This window comes from Podarcis gaigeae (assembly GCF_964106915.1).
Source record: "Podarcis gaigeae genome assembly, chromosome: Z".
Classification (NCBI taxonomy): Eukaryota; Metazoa; Chordata; class Lepidosauria; order Squamata; family Lacertidae; genus Podarcis; species Podarcis gaigeae.
In genome coordinates, this window is record NC_139691.1 from 3,578,240 (window position 1) to 3,597,472 (window position 19,233).

Sequence of the window (19,233 nt, forward strand, 5' to 3'; positions counted from 1 at the left end):
AATTCCTCGGCCCCGCAAATAACTCAGAGGTGCGTTTTAAATAAAAGCACACATTCTATTCATGTACAGTGGTACCTCGGGTTAAGTACTTAATTTGTTCCGGAGATCGGTTCTTAACCTGAAACTGTTCTTAACCTGAAGCACCACTTTAGCTAATGGGGCCTCCTGCTGCCGCCGCGTCACCGGAGCAAAATTTCTGTTCTCATCCTGAAGCAAAGTTCTTAACCCGAGGTACTATTTCTGGGTTAGCGGAGTCTGTAACCTGAAGCGTCTGTAACCTGAAGCGTTTGTAACCCGAGGTACCACTGTAAAAACACCAGGCAGGTCCCACAAATAACCCAGAGAGGCATTTTAAATAAAAGGACACATTCTACTCATGTAAAAACATGCTGATTCCCAGACTGTCCGTGGGCCGGATTTAGAAGGCAATTGGGCCAGATCCAGCCCCTGGGCCTTAGTTTGCCTACCCATGTTATATACGGTTAACTCCATAAATGAGAAGGGGAGGAGGGTTCACACAAAGGAGAGAAAGGGGCAAAAGGATAGGTGATATTGCAGGAGAGCTGCCAAGGGATTTGTGATTTCTTGTACACATTGCTTCCAGAGATTCCAGAGGGAACCTTTGGGTGCAACTGCCGAGATTATTCCCAACCCAGTCCAGGGGAGACCTCTTCAGAGGAAGAGGCCTGGGACTCTGCAGAGAATGCTCCTCCCCCCAACCGAAAACCTGCATGCAACACTCAATAGTCCAAAGGCTTTCTGAAAAGTCACAAATCAGGCATGCCTTGCCTGGATCCTTCAAGGACCCCACCTCAAGCCCCAGTGCTTTAAAGAAAAGAAAGGTGCCTAAACTCACTGTGCCCCACTTTTAACATTTGGGGTGGGGGGAGGTGCCTGTACTGCATACCCCTGAGTACCTCCAGAAATCAAGCCCTGTGTTCCAGGCCTTGTGAGCGAAGGTGGCAGATGACCCTGTAGAAAGCCCAGAGCTCCCAGGAGAGCCAGACAACTTGGGAGGAGAGAGAAGACCCAACTGCAGGCAAGGATTCAGCAAGAAGCAACGGACCTGGTAGAAGAAGGAGAACTGCCAATGACTGTACATGTCTCTCCATGTCCTCTCAACCTTTGCTGAGTTAGCTCCTTTTTGAGCTCATTGATCTACAGATCTGCTCTCCCCAACCTCATTAAGGAGTCCATTCTTTTACTTATGCATCAAACAGGAATGGCATCACCCTCACAAAAGGACAAATATTTGCATTAAAAATATTCTATATGTATATGCACTCCTATCTATAAGAAGCCTGACAATCATAAAAGGAGCTAAATGTTGACATCTATTATTCTTACAGCAAAGGATGGGGGACCTGTGCCTCTCCAGCTGCCACCAGTACCAGCAGTGGTCAAGGATGGCGGGAGCTGAGGAGCAAGGACACCTCCGCGCGCGCGCCCCCCCCCCCCCCAGTATATGAACTGAACTTGAATTGGGGAAGGGGACGGGAGACCGAGGGAAACCAAAGGGAAGGAAAGAACTACGACTCCCATGAAGCTCTCTGAGCCGAGCGACTACTGCGGATCCCCCTCTGGCGGCGACTGTGAGCAAATACGTTCTCGATCCGGCTTAGGACCAGGTGGCCAAAGGGAGCTTCATTCGTGGTAGGCAGCGCTGCTGCAGAGACCCGGCGAGGAGCCTGATTTAGGCGGAGCGGGGTGCGGGGCTGCTGAGAGGAAAGGGAGGGCGCTGCAGTAGCAGCCCCCTCGGGCACCTCCAAGTCCCAGGGCTGGGAAGGTGGGCAGGACTCCCATCTGCGCGCGCGCAAAAAAAGGAGACACGCACCGATGAGGACTTGGGGGGCCACAGACGAGCCGTCGACTAGCCTTTGAGACGAGAGCCCCCCCCCACCCTCCAAAAAAATAAAAAGCCCTCCGAGAGAGACGCTTTGCAAGCCGCTGGAGACGTGAGATCGCTCCCCGCCGCGTGCAGCAGCCATGGGGAACCGAGGAATGGAGGACCTCATCCCGCTGGTCAACCAGCTCCAGGATGCCTTCGCTGCCATCGGCCAGAATGCCAACCTGGACCTGCCCCAGATCGCTGTGGTCGGAGGGCAGAGCGCCGGGAAGAGCTCCGTCCTGGAGAATTTCGTCGGAAGGTAAGGGAGCTGGTGGTATTTATTTAAACCATCTATTTTATTTTATACCATCCCCCGCGCCCGCGCCTTAATTAGTCCTGGGCTTCTGTGGATGCTCGTGCAGAGCAGACATCCGGCTTAATGCGCGGAAGTCCCCCTCCTGCCGCCCTTGCCCAGTGGAAATCCGAAATAGCGGGGAAACGGAGGCTGTGGAAGGGGAGGGGAAGGATCTGGAGCCGCTTTGGCTCCCTGCGATGGGGGAGCGGGAAAAGCTCTCCCCCCTCTCACGCCGCCATTCCTCAGCACTGCGGATGCGCCCTCCGCGTCGGGGATGTTGCAGAAAAACAGGAAGCCCCCGTGATTGGCAGGTGACATTCCACGAGCCATCACCTTCATCAGGCTGAGGGGAGGCTCCGCATCCTTCTCCCTCCCCGAAGGGATAAGATAATGTCCCTGTTTACTGGCAAACCTCCACGAGCGGCGCGTTTGCGTTTCACATACGCTAAAACTAGGGGGAAATCTATAGATGTATGAATGTGTGTGTGTGTGTGTGTGTGTGTGTACACCTCTGTCTCCTTCTGTTTGGGTGGGTATGAAATGCAATCGCTGCCCTGAGAAAGAGATCACGATCGGTTTCAGTGAACATCTGAAGGGAAGGGTGGAGGTGAGCATCAGTGTGTGCTCAAAATTTGAAGGGCGCGTTATAGCAGCATCGCCCGCCGCCACCTCCGCTGCTCCTAGGAGTGATTTACTGCACAAAAGCAGCCATTTGGGGTCGGGGGGGGGGCGAGTTGTAAGAGGAAGAGCGAGAGGAAGCAACCCGACGTCTGGTGCTGTGCTGTGTCCACATCACCGCGCAGGGGGAGATTTGGCGCTTTTAATCCTAAATCATTTATTTATTTAGAGAGGCGGGGGGAAGCTCTATGTAGGAAGGCAGAATTGCTCCTGGGGTAGAGCGAGGCTGTGGGGAGAGTCCGTCTCTTCCTCTGTTCCTTCCTCTCCCCCCCCCCTTTTCATTATGTTGCCAGAGGGCAATTGCAGGGCTGCGGTGAGGGGAGGGGGTGGGCAGATAGGAAGGAAGAGGAGGTTGCTTCAAGGAGAGCGTTTGCCATCTCCAGTCTTCTGGAGATTTTCAAAGCCCGGACAAAAGCCTCTCTTATGTTATGTAATCTCAAGATGGTAAAGAAATATCAAGCTAGGGAGCTTAGCCATATTTTTTTGATTTTCTGTCTTTGGATTCAGCATTCTCTCCCTCCCTCTCTTGCAAAATGATGCAATTTATGCATCAATGTGTGTTTTTCCACATTACAATTTCTGAGGCTGCTTATAGGGGTGGAGAGAAGAGCCAAGTGTAACAGTTCTGCTGGTCACATATGAAATGCGCTCCTTGTCAAGAAATGTATTAGTGATGCACCGCACATTCACTGCCAAGATGTGCTAAAGACAGTGCCTTTCCCCTAGGAGGTATTTGCCTCCTCTGTTTATAAGCCTCACCTTGGACACAATCCTGCACCAGGTGAAATTCCAGGAAGGACTGGCGGGGGGGGGGGTAATCGAATGCAGCACACCTTTTGCTTGCACATATTTGCCTGGTTTCACAGGGAATTAGTTACCCAACAGATAAAAGATGGGAGATAAAAGATTGACTAGGCCAGATAGCATCTCTTAGGTATACTCTTCTCTGCGTATCCTGGGTGATGCCATGTTGAGGATCCAGAAGGGAAGATGAAATGTTTGCTCCTTGATAAGGAAAATCAGCATTTTGGGTGCTGCCTTTTTGTATTAAAATACTGGTGAGGGTTTCCTTTCATGTGACCTTCAAGCCAACCTCCAGAAACCTCTGCAAATAGCAGGCAATCAGGGAAGGTGGCTCACACAGGCTGTTCCTGCAGGACACTTATGAGCTGGCTGGTAGCGTTTTGATGCTTATTTTAATCCTTTTCAATTGGGAAGACTTCACTAAGGCTAGGAGATTGGTACCTTGTGATTCCCACTAAGAGAAGAGGGGCTTCTGGAAACAAGCCGTATTTAATTTAATATTTGTGTCATCCTTCCCTCTCTTCATGTCCACAATGAAAATTTGTGTGTGTGTCTTTTTAAAATAGCACTGATACCTTTGCATCTCAAATGGCTGCTTCCAGCTCCATTCTTAACCAAAACGACCTGAGAGCTGTTGAATTTCATTTAGGATCAGCACTGTTAAGAGACAGCCCAAGCTGCAAAGCTGTATATCTCTACTGCTGCTTCCACAGCAAAAACCTAAAACAACAGACATCCAAGGGGTCTGTTTATTATAGGATTGAAAAGCCTTCACTGGGTGCACATTTGGAGTGTCCTGAGGTTTTTGTTTGCATGACCAGGTTGATTGTAGGTGGAGTCAGTCAATCCCCACCTTGCAAAGAGACTTATTGTTGTCATCAAATCAGCTGAAAAAAATGGGGGCCTGCAGCTGAGGTGGGGTGGGGGAGTTGGCTAGACCTTTTATTCATCAGCTGTAATGTGGGCTGATTAAAAAAAAAATGTCCTTATTGCAAAAAGTCCATAATCTTTTAGGGAAACAGGTTTTGGCGAATCATGCAACCTGGATTTGCTGGTATGAGCTTGAATCCCACCTCCAAAATAGTGACAGACTGGAAATATCCTTCGGCCATGAGATGAGCAATGCATTCGCATTTCTGTTGTTTACTTGAGTGCCTGGTGGATGGAGGGCAGGTGAATGAATGGATTTCTGCATTTTGTCCTCTTCTGATGGGTCTTTTCTCCAAGAGAGCCTATGGGGATGTGACCTCACTAGATTTCCTCCAGTTGTCTCCATGGCAGCAGATTCACAGCGCTGCAGTTTCTTTAGATCTTGAAGGGTTCAAGCAGAGCTGTTGAGTGCGAGGGCAGAGGAAAAGTTAAATCCTTCCAGATAAATTATTGGGGGGAAAGGGGCTAAGATGCCATCTCCTGATACCAAATGCCGTCAGAGGGCTAAGTGGCTTAGAAGATTGGGTTGGGGAGTGTGGCGCGTTTAGCCTATTGTAACTGCATTCGAAATGCTATGTGGGTTGTTTTACATTACAGCAATAAATTGTGAAGATGGCAGCAGGCAGCTGTGTTTTGATAACATACCCCTTTGGCTGTGTGTCTGATAGCTTAACCCCCCCCCCCCGAACCATTCTATAATCCTGCTGAATAAGTGTGTCTTTTGAATACTGGCTTCTGAACAGTCTGGGGCTGCAGTTACACACACACACACAGACACACACACACACACACACACACACACCCTGAATAAAAGTAGGTACAAAACAACATAGTGTAGATTGGCTTCAAACAGGGTCAGAAGGATGCACAGGCCTTCTGCTAACCTGATGAGTAGCAGGGGAATAACTGAGTCTCTTCCGAGTCTGAAATCATAACAATCAGGCTAACTTCAATATGTACTTTACACACACATTGTCTCTATGCACTGAAACCTCCAGATTTAAAAATTGTTGTTCTTTAAGCAAATTTTAGAATTCTTTCATGAAGGCCTCTAGTGCGCCATTTGCAGACCTGGCAGAGCAGGGGCCATTTTTTAAGGAATGGAAAGTGGTTCTGTTAAGGCTTGAAGGCAAAAGTCTGGGGCCTTCATCTGAATGAGCAGGAATGGTCCCCCAACACAGCCACATTTTATCCCAAGAGGTTTAAGTCCCTTAAAAACAACAACAACCATTCATAACCCATCTTTCCTCCAAGGAGCACAAAGTGCACACATTTATGTATTTATGTATATTGTTTTCTTGCATGAGGATAGCAGTGACAGTAAACAGAAACACCATTTGCAAGGTCTACAAATGAAATACAAAATTACAGACACTTCAGGTTACAGACTCCGCTAACCCAGAAATAGTACCTCGGGTTAAGAACTTTACCTCAGGATGAGAACAGAAATTGTGCGGCGGCAGCGGGAGGCCCCATTAGCTAAAGTGGTACCTCTGGTTAAGAACAGTTTCAGGTTAAGAACAAACCTCCGGAATGAATTAAGTTCTTAACCCGAGGTACCACTGTACAACCTGTAACCACAAAGCCATTATAGAGATGATCTCAAATCATATAATATCTCTCACATATAAATCTAATCTAAATCTTGCAATACAGTTCTAAGTGTGCAGCGATCAATTGGTCATAGTTGATGAAGGACGTCAGCCCAGCCATACCCTTCTCGCCACTTCTGGTAATGTCTCATATTCTCCCGCAAGGTGGACACACGATTATCCAACTGCCATTTTTCCTCACAACCACCCGGCAGGGTAGGTTGGGCTGAGAGAGAGTTTCTGGCCAAGTGAGCTACATGGCTGAGTGGGGATTAGGAACCTGGTCTCCCAGGTCTACAGCTAGTGCTGCTACCACTATATCACACTGCACAATTCCCTAACTGCACCACTGACAGTGGAAGGTGCCTGGAGCAAGCAGAAAGCTGTAGACTACAGGCTACAGCCAGTGACCCAAAATGAGGGTGTTAAGCAGACCAAGGAGCTTTAAGCTGGAACCACAATGGGATTGGTTCTTCCAAGACCATGGCTGGATCTACACTGACCCGTTTACCATTATATCCCCCTATTAGAACGATATCAGATATGGCGTTCTAAAACGACCCAGGGCACACTTGCTAATTAAAACATTTTTCTCCATTGGTTTTGTCTGTCAAATGGAAGCAATACGTGGCGACACCATTTTCCAAAATGCTGTTTCACTCCCTGCTGCTGGTTGATGGTTGCTCTGTTCCGCCCTCTGGTGTCAAATTTTAATCCTCCCTCCCTGTCCTTTGTTATCTGCCCCTTGAATACCATTGGAGGGAGTTCACAGTTTTAATGCAGTAAAAAAAGGTAAAACACTATACAGTGGTACCTCGGGTTACAGATGCTTCAGGTTACATACGCTTCAGGTTACAGACTCTGCTAACCCAGAAATATTACCTCAGGTTAAGAACTTTGCTTCAGGATGAGAACAGAAATCGTGCTCCGGTGGCGCAGCGGCAGCGGGAGGCCCCATTAGCTAAAGTGGTGCCTCAGGTTAAGAATAGTTTCAGGTTAAGAATGAACCTCCAGAATGAAATAAATTCTTAACCTGAGGTACCACTGTATAGGGACATATGGGCAGTGTTTCACTGATATAGCAGCACAAAGCGATTAAAAATTAACCAATAAAAAATACAATGTAATAATGCATTATGAACTTAAAAGAAGGACGTCATGTGTCCATCTACATTATCAAAACCATTCCTAAACCCTTCCTTAACATTAAAAACCATGAGTGTAGATCTGCCCCATGAAGCTTCTGGGCAGGGCCAGCCCCACCACAAGGCAGAGTGAGGCTGCTGTCCCAGGTAGTAAATTCTGAAGGGTGGAAATTGGCTAGAAATGTGTGTCATGTTCTGCCCTGCAGCCCCTAAGCTAGCTTGCTGCCCTAGCATGGCTGGTGCACCAGTGAGGTAACCTGCCTTGGCTAGCATGCTGCTTCCACCCCACCAGGGGGTGGGTCTGGATCTTTTTCTGGGGGGGGGGAGTGTTGGTGGCACGTCTTGCCTCAGGCACCAAAGGCGTTTCACTAAATTCCTTGATTAGGATGTGCATGGGTCTCAATCCCTTTTAACACTGAGCATGCATTTAGCACCCACCCAGAACATGCTCAGAGCCAAGGTTCCTACCTCACCATGAACACTTTTACATCTTTAAACATTTCTGCTCAAATAGTGGTACCTGGGAGACAAGGGTACAGGTCCCCACTCCGTCAAGGAGCCCTCTGAGTGACCTCGGTCCAGTTATTGCCTCTAGGCCTAACCTAACTCGAAGGGTTATTGTGAGGATAAAATGGGGAGGGGGAGAACTGTGTATTGCGCTCCGTGGAGGAAAAAGGTGGCAATAAATGCAATAAATAAGTAAGCTTTTCCTTCAAGTAGCTTGTGGTTTTCATTTTTATTGGGGGGTGGGTTTGGTAAAACATGAGGCAACAGAACCCATGCCTTGAAATGAGTACTGAGACATTTTGGGTGCCAACCCCAAACGAACTTTGTGCCTCTGGGGGTCAAGTCAAACTACTGGAGAATCACAGCACTTTCTGTGACTGCAAAGACTCATAACTGCTGCCTCCCGTGTTATCCTTGCTGTGCTAATAGCACTGAGGTGATCTCCCCTCCTCGGCCTCCTCTTAGCCTCACTGATGTGGTCCAAAGGAAAGTAGAGCAAGACTTTGGCACCCGCTTGGCTGCAGGAGTCTTCAAACAAACAAACAAACAAACAAACAAACAAACAAACAAACAAACAAACAGAATTGGAGAGTCCAGCACCTGCCAAGGTAGTCTGTCCAGTCTGGTCAGGGATGCTGGGGTGGGGGTGGGGGTGGAGTCTGACAACACCAGGGTGGAGGGAGGTAAACAGTGGTGCCAAAATGGCAAAGAAACTGAAAGCGTACAGCCAGTGGCAATTCTACGTAAAGTTTAATAGAAGCTCAGTGGCCAGCAGGAATTGGCTAGGACTTGGACAGGTCATTTATCTTGGATCAAACCTAAATAGATAGAACTGATCGACGAGTTTTAATTCTCCATGCTAAGGGTGCCTTTGAAATTCTTTCCTTGGGAAATTCAGCTTCCTTTCTCATGTAGAACAGAGGTGGGCTTCTGTAGAACAGAACAGTGAACTTAATGGCCAACACTCTAACCTCTGCACCAAGCACCGTATGTCAGGTGGCTCAAGGCAAAGGCAGTGAACCTACAACCCCCCAGAATATTGTTGGACTCCCCTCAGTCCCAGCCAGCATGGCCAGCGGTCATGGACAATGGGAGCTAGAACCCAGCAACATATGCCCCACCCTGCCCTAGGGCAAGACTACATAAACAGGACAAGGCCAAGACACTGTGCTGCCTGATGCAGAGGACAAGATGGTGTGTGCCCGTCTGTTTCTCCATTATATTTAGAGGTAAGGTAAAAGGTAAAGGACCCCTGGACAGTTAAGTCCAATCAAAGGCAACTATGGGGTTGTGGCACTCATCTCACTTTCAGGCTGAGGGAGCCGGCGTTTGTCCACAGACATCTTTCCGGGTCATGTGACCAGCATGACTAAATCGCTTCTGGTGCACGGAGGACCATGACAGAAACCAGAGCATTGCACGGAAACACCGTTTACCTTCCTGCCACAGCAGTACCTGTTTATCTGCTTGCACTGGTGTGCTTCCGAACTGCTAGGTTGGCAGGAGCAGGGACAGAGCAACAGGAGCTCACCTGGAATTCGAACCACGACCTTCCAGTTGGCAAGCCCAAGAGGCTCAGTGGTTTAGACCACAGTGCCACCCACGTCCCTATTCCATTTAGAAGAGCAAACTGGACAGGTACTTGGCTCTCACTGCATCCCACACTGGCAATGGGAGAGCATCCTGCACTGCCCCTGAGGCTAATTTAGGGGATGGAGGGCAGGCCATGCATGGAACATACCCCCCTGACCTCCAATAAGGGGGAATGGCTCGGGGGCTCAGAAGGAGTGGCCAGCAGCTCCTGCTGTCCCACACCCCTGCTTTTCCTCTCTGTTGGTGATGTGTATGTAGCCACCCTCACCTTGCTGCTAGCCTCCAAGGCTCTCTGTCTGGCCACATTCACACCATACATTTAGAGTTCTAATAGCACCACTTTAAACAGGCATTGTTCCCCCAAAGAATTCTGGGAGCTGTAGTTTGTTCAGGGTGCTGAGATTTCTCAGGAGGTCCCTTTTCCCAATTCCCATAATTCCCGGTGAAGAGGGATTGTTAAACCACTCGGGGAAATTATAGCTATGGTAGGGGAACAGGTGTCACTTAAGAATTTTTAGCATCCTTAACAAGCTACACCTCTCATGAGTGCCTGCAGTGGCATCTTAGCATTCTAAACGTATGGTGTGAATGTGGCCCAAGCATTTTTGCTGTGTCTTAAGCTCTGTACATGCCTTTTCCCTGCCTGGGTGGAGGTTAGAGATGGATGTGTATAAATAACTCTACTGTACAAACATAACATTTACATTTGCCATTCAGTTCATCACTGGTGTGTGGCTCTTGGAAGGTTGCCTAGATGTGACAGTGGCCCTCAAGTTGAAAAAGTACCCACACATCTGCCTCGCAGTGCATCACAGACTGAGTTTGTGTCCACCAAAAGTCGGCTGTCTGCGGTGTTCCTGCTGACAGCTCCTGTCAGAGGCCGAGAGGTGGTGTGACTTGCCTAAGGTGACACAGCAGGTCCGTAGCAACCGAGGGTCACCTAGCCTTTTAGCTGCTGAATCATATTGGTTGAGGGAGAAGATCCTGTATCTCCTCACAAGCTCCCCTTGGTCTGCTTCATTTATTCGTTTATTGATTAAGTTTTTTATACCGCCCTACACCTTTCTCAGGGTAGTTCACTACATAAAATTAAAATATTTTAAACACAAAATACATAGTAAAAATAACAAACAGAAACCAATAATCTCTGTTTCTACAACACAATTAAAAGACCATAGAGTGTTAACCAGCCAATTGCTTGGTTGAAGAGAAACGTTTTCATCTGGTGCCTAAATATCTGTAAAGAAGGCTCTAGGTGGGCCTACCTGGGGAGAGCATTCCACAAATGGGGAGCCACTGCAGAAAAGGCCCATTCTTGTGTTGCTACCTCCTGGACCCCTTGTGGAGGAGGCACACGAAGAAGGGCCTCATGAGATGATATCAGGGTCTAGAGAGGTTCATATGGGGAGAGGCAGTGCTGGAGGTATTGTGGTCCTGAGCTGTTTAAGGTTGTATAGGTAAAAACCAGCACTTTGAATTGGCCCAGGTGAGCACTTGGCCCCTGAATTCTGTACTAGCTGAAGTTTCCAAACCATCTTCAGAGGCAGCCGTATGTATAATGCATTGCAGTAACCCAACCTTGAGGTTACCAGAGCATAGACAACAATAGTTAGGCTGTCCCTGTCCAGATAGAGGTGTAGCTGGGCCACCAGCCAAAGTTGATGGAAGGCACTCTGGGCTACTGAGGTCACCTGAGCTTCAAGCAACAGCAGAGGATCCAGGAGTACCCCCAAGCTACATACCTGCTCCTTCAGAGGGAGTGTAATCCCATCCAGAGCAGGCCACCTCCCACCCAGCTGGTCTAGGGAACCACCCACCAACATTGCCTCAGTATGATCTGGATTGAGTTTCAGTTTGTTGGCTCTCATCCAGTCCATTACCGAGGCAAGACAATGGTCCAGCACATCCACTGCCTCACCAGCAGATGTAGAGGAGAAGTAAAGCTGTGTGTCCTCAGCGTATTGCTGACAACGTCCTCCAAAACTCTGGATGACCCCACTCAGCAGTTTCATGTAGATGTTAAGCAGCATGTGTCCAACCTGACAGCTTGCTTGCCCCTGTGTCATCTACTTTCCCTGCAAACAGTCAGGATGAATGTGCAATAAACCAACTGTCCAGAATTTCCCCAAGACTGTTGTTTCCTGCTCTGAGGAAAGTAGGTATAGATTTATAACCACACACCTGACCACTGAAGGAAAACTTATCCATTCAGAAAAAAATCTAGTGGAAAGAGCTGTACCTGGGCTTCATCAAGCGTAGTGTTTGTCTTCTCTCTTGTGCATAAACAAGCAAAACTGCTTGCGTATAGAAAACTACCCTACAGGGAATTCAGACCCCTAATTCAGCTCTGCTGACAGGCCAGATTTATCAGGAGCCTCCTCTCCCACAACTGTCAGCTGGGAGCAGTCATTCCAGCAGGCTACCTCAGTGGGAGGGATGGGAATCAGCAGGACTCATTACATCAGGACTTATTCCATCAGCTCTGCTGAAAGCCCAGCTCCATCAAACTGTGCATCGTGCCCTTGAACTGCTTCCATTCAAACTGGTCATTATAAGGACTGCTATGTAACTTTTAAGAATTTGCTTCCCACCCACTTCCATCACGGTTCTGTTTTCCTGTTGTGTTGTGTCTTATCTTGTAAGCCTGCAAGCTTCCTAAATAGGATGTCCTTTGTTGTTTTGATTGCAAGTCCACTAGGACTGTACAACACTATGCACATTGATGGCAATATCATCATCATCATCATCATCATCAACCAATCAAATTTTCCTTTTTATTTCCCTCTCCATTGCCTAGGAAAGCATTCAGATACCTGCTCTTCCACTTTCCTGAAGTGGTACAGTCCAAGTAAAGCTTCATGCTGAATATATAAACCATCTCTGAGAGTTTTGTTGCCAACCCACAAGTGCAATGTAATGCAAAGGGTTGTGTGTATGTGAAATCTCTCTACACTATATTTGCACTAGTCTGTCACCATGTAGCCCCCACTGGAGGATTTGGAATGCCTCATCACATCCCTGGATTTCCATGAAGTCAGGGCTGGTTAGGGAAGCAAAAGGGAAGTCAAGTTGCACAACAGCAACGGCTTTGGCGTAGGAGCAGGAAGGGAGGAAAAACTGAGCATGGAAAAGTGGGGATTTAAAACAATGGCCCAAGACGCTTGGGAAGGGCGGAATGCTAACGGGTTGTTGTTCAGTGTAGGCTTCTGTATTGTACCCATTGCTACTATTTCTCCTTTTTGATTTCTTTTAAATATCAAAAAGGAGAAATAGTGGCAATGAGTACAACACAGAAGCAAACACCAAAAAGCTAACACAGCAAAGCCTTTCTCAACTCTCTTTCCTTTGTTCCCATCCAGCTTACTTCACTCAAATCAGTCCTGTTGCTTAAAGTTGTGGCTTAAAGCCTGCCAAAAACAAAAAACAAAATTTGAGTCAAGTGTGAATTTATTTAGGGGGGAGGTTTCCGGGTCTGAGCATGCAAAACTACCACTTTTTTCCTCGTAGTCTTTTCCCATTCCTTCTTTAGTCAAACATCTGATATTATTTAAAATTGCTGCTTTTTTTTCTTCTCAGTGCTTTGCTCAAACCTCTCTGTCTTCCATTCCTCAGCTGGCTTATATATATTATTTCTCTCCTGGTACCATGCGCTGTCTTCTACATGAAGTTCCAGATTCACTGTAGTAACATATAGCAGGTATTTTTATTAACCAGCACACACTCATATATGTGCAGCATCCATCACTGAACTCTCTCTGAAGACAACCTTGCTCTTATGAGCCTATTCATCTTAAATATATAATAGCATATATTTGCAGAAGTAGAAGGGATGCAGAATAAGGGGGGGAGGCGTGGGAAAGGGGTGGTTTTAGTGCGAGGAGGAGTTGAAAATAGGTAGGAGAAAGGGGGTGAGGGCAGTGGCGTAGCGTGGGTTGTCAGCACCCGGGGCAAGGCAAGTAATTTGCGCCCCCAAACCCGTGGATTTGCACCCCCTAACCCTAACCCCCAGATGTTGTGCCCGGTGCGGCCGCCCCCCCCCTGCACCCCCCACGCTACGCCACTGGGTGAGGGTGAAAATGGTGAAGTGCAAAGGGGGTTCCCCAAAAAGGAGTAGGAGGCATGGCAATGGGGGTGGAGAAGAAAGCAGGGATATGAACGGGGCCCCAGTATTGGAGGTGATGGTGGCTTTATAAGTGGGTGGAAGGTGAAAAGGCTGCTTTGGAGTTCCAGTGTATGGGAGGAAGATGCAGGAGGTTGTGTTGGGGGTGATTTGCATTCAAGGGGGTTGCACAAAGGGAGGTGGGAGTAGAAGGAGACAGGGGCATGGGGGTGAAGATGAAAGCGGGTGCAAAATGGAGCCGCAGAAGGAAAAACCGGAATGATTTGATTGAGCATACAATTCAGCAAGTAAAGTCTTTTGTGGGTGGGTTGGCAAGCAGATGAAGCAGAGTGCAATGCTTCCCCTAGTGTAACTTGTTAATATAGTGTACTGCACCTCTTTTTAGAATAAATTCAAAGTGGCTTACTGAAAGGTCCGTAAAATTCATAAAACAAATTGCCAAAACTCATTTCATGCGTTAGAACTGAATAGCAGGCTAAAACAAATCTTTACAGGGCTGTTTCTTTATACATATTTTAATATATATATATATATATATATATATATATATATATATATGAATGTTTTATGATGGCCTATACTTGTAATGCCCAATAAAGGTTTGGCGAAGAAGAAGAAGAAAAATAAATCAGTGTAAAAACAGGGAGACAGAACTTCAACCCACTCTAAAATCTGCGTGAGATATTTCACAGAAGCTCCTTTTCTTCTTTAGAGTAGAGTGGGTCCCCAGCGCTAGTCACTCCTAATTATTCTCCTGGTATCACTTACTGGTCTGTTAATGGATTACTCAACCATGCAAAGCCTATATTTATAATAGCAGATGTCCAGGGAGCTGGTGTGTTTGTGTTTGTTTGTTTGTGTGTGTGTGTGTCTTCCTGTGTGCATGTGCCAGTTTGCTAAGGACGCAGTGTGGTGCTTGCAACACCAGATTATGGTGATAACGGCCACTAACTGGCAGCGTGGGATGAACCTGAGGAAGGAGGACAGCTGGCACTCCTCATCCCAGGAACACTGAAGCCCGCCTCTCAGCCTGGTGGAGAAGGACCGAATGGGTGGGGGAGGAATTTTAAAAGAGAAGGGTTGAGCTTCTCAGCGGCTTTAGGGATGCATGTGGATGGAGGCTCTCCTAATTTGAGTGGAATGGAAGGAGATGGGAAGGAAAAGTCCTGGATCAGAAATGCCCTTTTACTGTTTGCTTTCAAAGGGTCCTTTCAGGAGAGCTTTCATGATGATTTGAGCTCATGATACTGTCAGGGACTTATCCCACTTTCAATACTGTTTTGAGGGCAGACACAGTGATTCACTGCCAATAAAAACAAATGAAAACTAGAACAGGCTGCAGAGCTCAAAGACAAGCAGCCTTGCTCATCACCATTTTCACCCAGAAGCCCATCCTGGCTGTACACTTTCAGTTTCTTTGCCATTTTGGCACCACTGTTTATTTCCCTCCGCCCTGGTGTTGCCAAAACTCCACCCCCACCCCAGCATCCCTGACCAGACTGGACAGACTACCTTGGCAGGTGCTGGACTCTCCAATTTTGTTTGTTTGTTTGTTTGTTTGTTTGTTTGTTTGTTTGTTTGAAGACTCCTGCAGCCAAGCAGGTGCCAAAATCTTGCTCTGCTTCCCTTTGGACCACATCAGTGAGGCTAAGAGGAGGCCGAGGAGGGGAGATCACCTCAGTGCTATTAGCACAGCAAGGATAACACAGGAGGCAGGAGCTATGAGTCTTTGCAGAAAAATTCCCTGTCCAAGTCCTAGCATTACTAGGAGGACTGGGTTTTCACCAATTCCTGCTGGCCACTGTGCCAGGATGGGCTTCTGGGTGAAAATGGTGATGAAGCTTTACGTAGAATTGCAAAAGTCCCAGAACGTCCTGCTGGAATCCTGGAATCTTGTGCAGTGGCCTAGCTAACTTCTTGGGCGCCTGGGGTGGCACATCTGCCCTGTGCCCAGGGAGAGCTGCCCATGGGGGCAAGGCAGGCCGCCCACGGGGCACGGCAAGCCAGGGCAGAGAGCGCTGTGGAGCCTCCAAGGAATCTGACCGCTGCCTCCCCCTCAGCTGCAGTAGACTGGCTTAGGAGGAGGCAGCAGGCAGATGCAAGCCTCACGCTGCTGTTTCAGGCACCGCGAAACCTGCAGGTGCCCTGAGCCACCACGTCGCTCGGGTATGCTGCAGACCCCATGGTAAGTGCCACCCGCCACAGTGTGGCGCCCAGTGCACCCCTCCCCTCCCCTGGCTATGCCTCTGATCCTGTGCCCCTCCAGATGGCAAGGTTCAGTAACAGCGGAGGAGCATCACAGAACAAAGTGGAATAATGTGTGGACAGTCCAGTGGAAATCCACCACTAAAATGTTACTATAACGACAGTGGCACATTGCAGAATACACTGGCAAAAAAACCATCAGTCTGGAGGGTCTGAAAGCTGGAAGGGAAAGCAGAAGACATGGGGAAGAACTGTAAAAGCGGCCTTTGCCAACCGGCACTTTCCAGATGCTTTGGGCTACGATCACCACTAGCCCACCTAGCATGGCTGACGGGGGTTGTATTCTAAAACAATAAATATTCCAATGAGGAGTCCTATGTCATTCATTGAAGTAGTGGTTAGAGTGTTGGAATAAGACCTGGTAGACCAGAGTTTGAATCCCCACTCAGCCAGGAAGCTCACAGGGTGACCTTGGACCAGTTGTAGTCTTTCAGCCTAACCTACATCTGAGGATTGTTGTGAGAATAAAATGTGGGTGGGGTTGTATATGCCAGCATGAGCTCCTTAGAGAAAAGGTGGGATAATAAATAAATAAATAAATAAATAAATAAATAAATAGGGAGTCACATGATCCTAGCACAACATGAGTACAGTGCTACCTCGGGTTAAGAACTTAATTCATTCCGGAGGTCCGTTCTTAACCTGAAACTGTTCTTAACCTGAAGCACCACTTTAGCTAATGGGGCCTCCTGCTGCCGCCGTGCCGCCGCCGCACGATTTTTGTTCTCATCCTGAAGTAAAGTTCTTAACTTGAGGTAATATTTCTGGGTTAGTGGAGTCTGTAACCTGAAGCGTATGTAACCCGAGGTACCACTGTATGTACGTACTAGAGAAAGTACATCCATAAGAGACTGACTTTCTGGAGACCTCTGAGAGGCTGAGGAGTGAGCCCTGAAGGAAACATAAATAACACTTCACACTAAGGAAAGTAAAATGGAAGGATTCATCTCCAGGAGTCAAAATCGGAGACAATGTAGGAACTGTGATTTACTAGGAATTGCAGACATGGAGTGTCCAAGGTGAACAGTTGGATTCAATGGGGCATCATTTTAGCAAGCTGCACTGGTCGTGGCGTATATATATATATATATATATATATATATATATATGCTTTCGTAGATTTTCACGGGTACAGGAATGCAGGTTTTGGTGTCCTCGGGTGTCTTCCCGTGTAAAAGTTGGGGTGTCTAGGCGACGTTTCGACGAGGTCTCACTCGTCATCTTCAGGCTGGTGCTTTCGGCTTCTTGTTACTGGAACCAGTAACAAGAAGCCGAAAGCACCAGCCTGAAGATGACGAGTGAGACCTCGTCGAAACGTCGCCTAGACACCCCAACTTTTACACGGGAAGACACCCGAGGACACCAAAACCTGCATATATATATATATATGCAGGTTTTGGTGTCCTCGGGTGTCTTCCCGTGTAAAAGTTGGGGTGTCTAGGCGACGTTTCGACGAGGTCTCACTCGTCATCTTCAGGCTGGTGCTTTCGGCTTCTTGTTACTGGAACAGAGCGGGATCTCAATGTTTGAGTTCCTATAAATACTGTAGAGGGGGTGTGGTGTCTAGCCTCCAATGTTCTGGGCAGAGAGGAAGTTCCCAGGCTAGTGTGCCTTTTCTTCTTTTGTTCCTTAATTACTTGAGAGATACCTTGAGTGATTTCTTGAGTGATATCCTGAGTACCACTTAGGTGGGTCATTAGGTGTGGATTAGTTGCTAAAGTCTTTGTGTCTTGACCTCTTGAACTTTGTGAAGAGTTTTCCTGCTCCCTAGGACACACTATCTACCAGAAAAAAACACACACCAACCGCTACTTACATGCACAATCACACCACCACCCTGCACAAATAAACTCCGTAGCCAAGACTCTCATCTCCAGAACCAAACGCCTGGCTGACAAAGACCACTTGACAACTGAGTTACAGAATCTCTCAAATGTGTTAATTGCCAATGGATACCAGCAAAACAGGATTACGAAGCTAATCCAAAAGGAAACACCCCCCAAAAACCAAGACACAGAAGAAAACAATGGCATGGCCCTCCTTCCTTATATCAAGGGCACTACAGATAAAATTAGCAAAATCCTCCATAAACACAATATCAAAACAGCCTTTTGCACCAACCAAAAAATAGCCAATATCCTCAGAAACCCCAAGGATAAAATCCAGTTGGAAAACCAAGGGATCTATGAAATACCCTGCAAAGTCTGCCCAGCCACGTACATTGGACAAACAAACAGACGAATAAATGCACGTATCGCAGAACACAAGAATGCCGTCAAAAAAGAAGAAAAAACTTCCTCTCTTTTCCAACACATGAAAGAAACAGGACACGAAATTAATTTTGCAGATTCCAAATTGCTCTTTAACACGGAACATCACCACAAGAGAATAATCATGGAAGCCATCGAGATAGAGAAACACCCTCACAACATGAACAAGTGTGACGACACATCCCGCTTGCCAGACATCTGGAAATTAGCCCTCTCCACAAAAACTGACACCAGATCCAGAGGCACACAGAACGCCAACACCAATCAACCACACCAGACCCAAACCCAGACCCTCTCCACAGATGAATTACTGACACCATCCAGTAGCCAATCCATGGTGGCACCTCCGGATGCTGCACCCCCCTGCAATCCCTACACAGATCTGGCTGACACAAGCCACAAAACCACAGCTCGCCCCTATACACGAAGCCAAGCCAAAGCACAACTAAGTGCAATACAGCCATCTTCTCAGGAAAACTCTTCACAAAGTTCAAGAGGTCAAGACACAAAGACTTTAGCAACTAATCCACACCTAATGACCCACCTAAGTGGTACTCAGGATATCACTCAAGAAATCACTCAAGGTATCTCTCAAGTAATTAAGGAACAAAAGAAGAAAAGGCACACTAGCCTGGGAACTTCCTCTCTGCCCAGAACATTGGAGGCTAGACACCACACCCCCTCTACAGTATTTATAGGAACTCAAACATTGAGATCCCGCTCTGTTCCAGTAACAAGAAGCCGAAAGCACCAGCCTGAAGATGACGAGTGAGACCTCGTCGAAACGTCGCCTAGACACCCCAACTTTTACACGGGAAGACACCCGAGGACACCAAAACCTGCATTCCTGTACCCGTGAAAATCTACGAAAGCATATATATATATATATATATAAAAGCAATCTAATTGTGGAACCAAACAGCACCAATGGGGCAGTTGCCTCAGTATGCAGATTTTGGGGCAAGGGTCATGAAAGATCAATGAGCTACTGGTTATTTAATTTGTCGGTGTTGTGCTTTTACTGCCAGGGAGGAGTAGGAAGAGATACTTGTGGGATTTCTTGCCTCAAAATAACTGTGGCTGACTTAGTTACTAGGATCATAGAAAGCTGGACCATTGGTTTCTCTAGCTGAGTATTGTCTACAC

At 47.4% G+C, this 19,233-nt stretch overlaps 1 protein-coding gene across 15 annotated transcripts in view; it reads left to right on the top strand.

Moving 5' to 3' along the window:
- The first annotated feature begins 1,354 nt into the window (after nt 1-1,354).
- DNM1 (dynamin 1) overlaps nt 1,355-19,233 on the top strand; it is a 133,214-nt gene continuing 115,335 nt past the window's right edge. For all 15 annotated transcript variants that reach the window (XR_014560087.1, XR_014560088.1, XR_014560089.1 and 12 more), the window contains exon 1: nt 1,355-2,147. Coding sequence is in view for 12 of the 15 variants with exons in the window: in XM_083721725.1 (XP_083577851.1) it covers nt 1,987-2,147 (161 nt within the window). In the remaining 3 variants the exon portion in view is untranslated. The remainder of the gene's footprint in view (nt 2,148-19,233) is intronic.